Raw genomic sequence first — 6,000 nt, 5'->3', positions numbered from 1 at the left:
GTTGCAAATTTGCCTAAGTACTCTTAGTGATTAGAGACTCAGCAGTCTTCGAGAGGAACTCTTTATGCTAATTAAAAGCTCTGCCTTTAAATGTCCCTTTCTTTCCGTAACCCACAACGTTCTGTCTCCTCCCTGAACACTTTGCTGCTTTCTTGTAGGAGGGCCTAGGTCCTCCAGACACATTGAGGAGTAGTTCCCTGGCCTTTTCTCTTTCTGTAGCTGATGCACTCAGGGACACCACCATACCTACCACAAACAGGGACCCATAGTCCCAGGTCCTTTAGGGTGAAGATTTGTTCTCACTTTTTCATCATGGTGGTCTCTTTAGTGATAGAGGATAATGAAGAAGAAGATGGTGATACCAGGGAAGAACTTGGAGGGTTGTTTCGTGTCAGCCAGCCTTCAAGAGAGTGTAAACATAAGCTTGACTCTTTGGACTGCTCCAGATTTCATGTGGAGGCGCCCCATGATTGGGATTTAGAAGAGGTAAGGCTGAATATGAATCTCTGTTTCACTTCTGAGGCAATTAGGGAATTGTTCTAAAAGAAGATTATGTGATTTCAGTATTTCCTGCCTGTTACTAGCTTTTCATTTTTGTGAGATAATAGGACATTCCCCCAGATATTGGACTGCATCCTAAGCAATAATGTGTTTTGAGTTTAGGCAGACTCTGTGCATGTGTTATGGAGAAATGGAAAATGGATAGTAGTGTTAATCTTTATTTTGAAGCATTGCACATAATTTTTCATATATTTGAAATATTTTGTGTTTTATAACTAGGATATACCTCATGTCCCTGAGTTAACATTTATAATTTCTACTGTTTGTAAACAAAAAAATCCATGATACTGGTAAATTTTCTTCCCCTGCTCACCACTCTTCAGTGACACTGGAGTTCATTGAGTTCTCAAACTTGCCAGGCTTAATCCCATCTTAGACTTCTTGCCCCTCAGTTTTCTCTTCTGGAATGTTCTGATGTTCTTAAGGCTGGCTTCTTTTGATCATTCAGTTTTGCTTAAATATCACTCCTTAGGCCTGATCACTATCATATTACTTAATTTAATTCACTGAGTAGCACTTAAGCACTTTATGAGATTTTAGGTAACTTTTTTTTGCAGTAAAATTTCATACAGGTTATAGAAAACCTCATAAAAACAACAGTTTAAAGTAATGGATTACTAGGTGAGGACCCATGTAACCACAGTGTGTCCATCCCAGTCATAGTCCTGTCCTCCCTGCAGAAGGAACCATGACTCTTATGGTAATCATTTCCTACTTTTTTTCATAATTTCATCCTCCAAGTTTGTACTATAGGTTAGTTTTATCAGATTTTGGGGGGGTTAGTTTTCACTCTGCCTTTTCAGTCTCTTAATCTACAGTCCCCTCCATCCATCTCTTTTTTTCCCATATATTTTGTTTAAGAAACTGTTTGATGTGTAGAGTTTCTCATATTCTGGTTTTTCTGGATTGCATTGCATCCTTCTGTGCAGTTTATCAGGCTCCTCTCTTCTGTATTTCCTGTAAAATGGTGCAGAGCAATACCAATAGAACTGTCTGTGATGATGGAAATGATCTATCGATCATTGAGCAGTCCAGTGTGGCTACTTGTGTCTCTTGAGTACTTTAAGTGTAGCTAGTGAGACAGAAGAACTACATTTTTAATTTAATTTTAGTTTTATTTAATCTTAATTCATTAGAATTTAAATAACCATGTGGTTGTAGCTACCCTATGGACAGCACATCTAGAAATTTGATTAGATTTAGGTTTGATTTTTTTTGGGGAGGGGGGGAAGACAGCTTCCTAAATGGTGGCACATAAAATCATCTTATGATGTTAAAATCTGTTGATCCTCAATGCCTAGATCCATTAACTTATTAAGGATGTAAAATGCTGAGATTCTGTTCAAATTGCTCTTTATTTATTATCTGGAATACTTCTATAAAGAAAACTTCCCTTCATCAACTATTTGGTTACTTAGTTCCATATAAGCAGGATAAATACTTGATTCTTTTTATTAGTTTTCAGAATGATTCTCCAAATGTGACTTTTTCTTTTTTAAGTATCATTTTGAACTCACAGACTTTAATATTGAGTGTTTCCTTCCACTGAACTTGTCATCCTTATGGATACTCCTATTATCCCATTTCTGGCCAGTGGGAGTCTCTTTAAGTTGGTTCCTAAATTCTTTTGACATGATCCTAATAGTCTTTGATTGCTTCTTTGCCATCTGATATGATGAGGTATTCCAGGATCATCTTCTACATTTCTGATGCCAGACTAGGAAGCAGCTATAAGAAGTTCTGATTTCTTTTAGTACAAAATGGTATTTCAGCATCACAATCTAGGCATAGGAATACACACTGCTATGGATTGGTCATTGTTTCTAGGCCTTTCAGTGACCAAAGCTAGAATTCATACAGTTATTTCCAATTCAGATTCAGAACTGCAGAGTTCTTATTTAACCTCTTTTATTTTACTTTTGTATCTCTGTTTTTCCACTGGGGAATTAATTCCGTTTGACTTTCAAGATGATGGAATTAGAATCACTCATTTGCTTTACCCCACTTATGTACAAAATAGTGTCAGAATAACATTATGCATGTTACTATTAATATGATTACTGAAAACAGAGTTTTTCCCCTCATATGTTCCCCCATTTTCTCTTTCCAAAAGTGGCTACACAGGTTTACATTCCCACCAGCAGTGTATGTGGTTTCTGATTTCTCTACATCCTTACCAACACTTGTTATTACTATTATTATTATTATTATTATTATTATTATTATAGCCATTCTGTTGGTGTGAAGTAGTATCTCATTGTAGTTTTGATTTGCTTTTCTCTGATAGCTAAGATATTGGGCATCTTTTCATGTGCTTACTGGCCATTTGAAGAAATGTCTATTCATATGGTTTGCCCATTTTTTTTTTTTTTAAAGATTTTATTTATTTATTTGAGAGAGAGAATGAGAGAGAGTGAGCACATGAGAGGGGGGAGGGTCAGAGGGAGAAGCAGACCCCCTGCTGAGCAAGGAGCCCGATATGGGACTCGATCCCGGGACTCCAGGATCATGACCTGAGCCGAAGGCAGTCGCTTAACCAACTGAGCCACCCAGGCGCCCCTGGTTTACCCATTTTAAAAATTGTGGTTTTTTTGTCATCGAGTTATAAGAGTTGTTTATATATTCAATTTGTCAGATATATGATTTACAAATATTTTCTCTCATTCTGTATGTTGTCTTTAAAGTGCAAAATTAAAATTTTTTTTAAAAGATTTTATTTATTTATTAGAGAGAGAGTGTGTGAGAGACAGCATGAGTGGGGTTGGGGAGCTAGAGGGGCAGAGGGAGAGGGATAAGAAGTCTCCCCACTGAGCAGGGAGCCAAGTGTGGGGCTTGATCCCAGGACCCTGGCTTCATGACCTGAGCCGAAGGCAAACGTTTAACTGACTGAGCCACCAAGGCACCCCAGCAAAGTTCTAAATTTTAATGAGGTTTAACTTATTTATATTTCTGTTGTTTCTGTGTTTGGTATCATATCTAAGAAACCATTGCCAAATCGGAGATCATGACACTTCACTCTTATGTTTTCATCTAGTAGTTTTATAGTTCTTACATTTAGGTCATTGATCCATTTCAAGTTAATTTTAGTATTTGGTATGAGATAAATTCAACTTCATTCTTTTGCCTGTAGATATCCAATTGTCCTAGCACCATTTGTTGAAAAGACTGTTCTTTCCCCATTGCCTTGTCTTGGCACCCTGAATGAAAATCATTTGACCATAGATACATGGGTTAATTTATGGACTCTTAATTATATTTCACTGACTTATATCTTTCTTTATGCTAATACCTTACTGTTTGATTACTGTTGCTTTGTAGTAAGTTTTGAAATTGGAAAATGTGAGTCCTCCAGCTTTGTTCTTCTTTTTTAAGATTGTTTTACCTATCTGGAGCTCTTGGGTTTTCTATATTGTAGGATCAGCTTTTTCATTTCTCCAAAGAGGCCAATTGGGATTTTAATAGGGATTGTGTTGAATCTGTAGATCACTTTGGATGGTATTGATATCTTAACAATATTAAGTCTTCTGTTCCATTAACATGGGATGCCTTTCCATTTATTTAGATCTTTAATTTCTTTCAAGAACGTTTTGTAGTTATCAGAGTATAAGCTTTGCACTTCTTTTATTGAACTTATTTCCAGTATTTTATTGTTTTCAGTGCCATTGTAAAAGGAACTGTTTTTTCAATTTTATATTTGGATTGTTCATTGTTAGTGTATAGAAATAGAATTTATTGTTGTATATTGATCTGGTATTTTGCAACCTTGCTAAACTCATTTATTCTGAAAGTTTTTCAGTGGATCCCTAGGATTTTCTATATACAAGACCATATCACTTATGAGTAGAGGTAGTTTTCCTTTCTAAACTAGGTGCCTTTATTTCAATTTCTTGCCTAATTGTCCTGGCTAGAATGTCTAGTACAGTGTTGAATAGAAGTGGTGAGAGGAGACAGCCTTGTCTTACTCCTGATCTTAGGGGGAAAGTTCTCTATTTTAACCATTTAGTATGATGCTAGCTGTGGGTTTTTTATGGATGCTGTTTATCAGGTTGAGGAAGTTCCCTTCTACTCTTGGTTTGTTTAGTGTTTTTATCATAGAGGGTCTATTTTTTAATTTTTTGGTCTTTGGTTCCCCTAAGTCAATTGTTAATTTTCGAGAAAGAAATAAGGATTTTCTTCTAACAGTCTGCCATCCTTCAGTTGCCTACGAAGCTTCTTGGCATAGAGCAGATGTTTAGTAAATATTTAGTGAGTGATTATAGGCATGAAGAAATGAGTAAATGAACAGATTTGCTTTTGCATCCATTGTAATCATGCTAGCCTCAAAGCTGCTCTTTGAGAGTGAGGTTGTATATGAAAAACATGATTCATGACCAAAATGTGATTGAGGTGTAAGCCAGGACCTATCTGAGGATTTCTATAAGTGTGCTTTTAAGGCCTTGGCAGTGAATGACATGAGCTGTCATAGGTCAGTTTCCCCAGGAAAGAGATTCTGAAACAGAGAGTTGTGTACAGGTTTTACTCTATATTTAAGGGGGGCACCCAGCATCTGCTACATGTATATACTAGATGATCTAGCAGGTCTGAGACTGAGAACTTCATCAGTACTTTCTGCCCGATCGTGCTTATCCAGGACATTTAGCCTTTGTCAGAAAATTATCATTGGTCAAGTAATTAAATTTTCAAATAGCCACAATAAGTCTGGATTAACAAATAGTAAAACCAACTTTCTAAATGCTGTCTAACTGCATTGCCTTAGGAATACTAATAATCTTTGAAAATCAGTTGTTTTAGTAAATACGTTTGTTTACTTACAAAGTCAGTGAGCTAATAGTACCTCCCCATCCACTGCTTAATGTTACGACATTTAAGTTTTTATCTCTATGGTTATACTATCTACATCAAAGATTAACACATCTCATATGTCTAGTTGGAATGAGAATTTCCAAAAAAAATGTGTCTTGAAAAGTATTTAAAGGTAAGTTGTCACCTACTACTGTTTCTTAATTTCAATTGTTTTGTTGAGTGATTGGAACGTGTCAACTAAGTGCTGACTTTTCTGTGTAAGGTTATGAATAGTATCAGAGATTGCTTTGTGACTGGGAAGTGGGAAGAGGATAAAGATGCAGCCAAGATTTTAGCAGAAGATGGTAAGTAAAGGGCCTTATTTTTCAGAGAAGACTGTCTTCTCTATATTTTATTCCATATCTTTAAAAGTTGGAAATAATAGGCAAATGTGAAATGCTTTGGGGAACGCTGACAGAAGAGTTTATGGGTAATATTCTGGTTCCTCTTTTTATGGTGATCTTATTTTCTTCCCCTGGTTAACTGACTTATTAGAAATGGACCTTAAAGAAAAGTGGGAGGCTTTCCATAAATCTTATCATGTGTTTGTTAAAAATGGATTTTTGTGTGTGTGAAAAATAAACTCATATAACATAT

At 36.0% G+C, this 6,000-nt stretch overlaps 1 protein-coding gene across 2 annotated transcripts in view; it reads left to right on the top strand.

Moving 5' to 3' along the window:
* The window catches only part of BMS1 (BMS1 ribosome biogenesis factor), a 43,836-nt gene that overhangs the window by 16,031 nt on the left and 21,805 nt on the right, over positions 1–6,000 (top strand). For both annotated transcript variants that reach the window (XM_035024615.1, XM_035024606.1), the window contains 2 exons: positions 329–486; positions 5,627–5,708. In XM_035024615.1, coding sequence (XP_034880506.1) covers positions 329–486; positions 5,627–5,708 — 240 coding nt within the window. The remainder of the gene's footprint in view (positions 1–328; positions 487–5,626; positions 5,709–6,000) is intronic.

This window comes from Mirounga leonina, unplaced genomic scaffold (assembly GCF_011800145.1).
Source record: "Mirounga leonina isolate KUSES-001 unplaced genomic scaffold, KU_Mleo_1.0 Mir_114, whole genome shotgun sequence".
Classification (NCBI taxonomy): Eukaryota; Metazoa; Chordata; class Mammalia; order Carnivora; family Phocidae; genus Mirounga; species Mirounga leonina.
Note: the sequence above shows the minus strand (reverse complement) of the source record. Positions and strands in the feature narration are given on the sequence as shown.